General features: G+C 70.0%; 1 protein-coding gene across 1 annotated transcript in view; it reads left to right on the top strand.

Moving 5' to 3' along the window:
- ANO7 (anoctamin 7) overlaps window positions 1-446 on the top strand; it is a 37430-nt gene that overhangs the window by 31993 nt on the left and 4991 nt on the right. Inside the window, 2 exon segments of the mRNA XM_008049860.1 lie at window positions 1-29; window positions 72-222. The exon segment at window positions 1-29 is cut by the window's left edge and continues 175 nt beyond it. Coding sequence (XP_008048051.1) covers window positions 1-29; window positions 72-222 — 180 coding nt within the window.

Genomic DNA, 446 nt, shown 5'->3' with positions numbered 1-446 from the left:
GAAGTCCAAGATCAGATCATGAGAGGTCTGTGTCCGGTGAAGACTGGCTCTCTGCTTGTAAGATAGCCAAGCTGCCTAGGCTCTCCTGCTGGCCTTCTCGTCCGACTTCCTGCCGCGTGCCTACTACCAGTGGACCCGCGCCCGCGACCTGCGTGGCTTCGTCAACTTCACGCTGGCGCGCGCCCCGCCCCCCTTCGCCACCGCGCACAACCGCACGTGCAGGTGAGACACGCGCCGGAATCTTGGGACGGAAGCGAGGGCGGGACGAGGGCGGGGACGAGAGACAAGCCCGGGCCGGCGACGCGGGAGGAGGCCGGCGCGACGTGCAGTGGAGGGGCGGGGCCGGAGGAGGAGCCCAGGGCGAGGGCGGGCCCTGAGGGCGGTGGAGGGGGGGCGAATGATGAGCCCAGGGGCGGGGACAAGGGAGGAGGCCAGGGGCGGAGACA

The sequence above is a fragment of the Carlito syrichta genome, unplaced genomic scaffold (assembly GCF_000164805.1).
Source record: "Carlito syrichta isolate Samal-C Ts95f unplaced genomic scaffold, Tarsius_syrichta-2.0.1 Scaffold138451, whole genome shotgun sequence".
Classification (NCBI taxonomy): domain Eukaryota; kingdom Metazoa; phylum Chordata; class Mammalia; order Primates; family Tarsiidae; genus Carlito; species Carlito syrichta.
The sequence above is the reverse complement of the archived record's forward strand: the minus strand, read 5'-3'. Positions and strand labels throughout refer to the sequence as shown.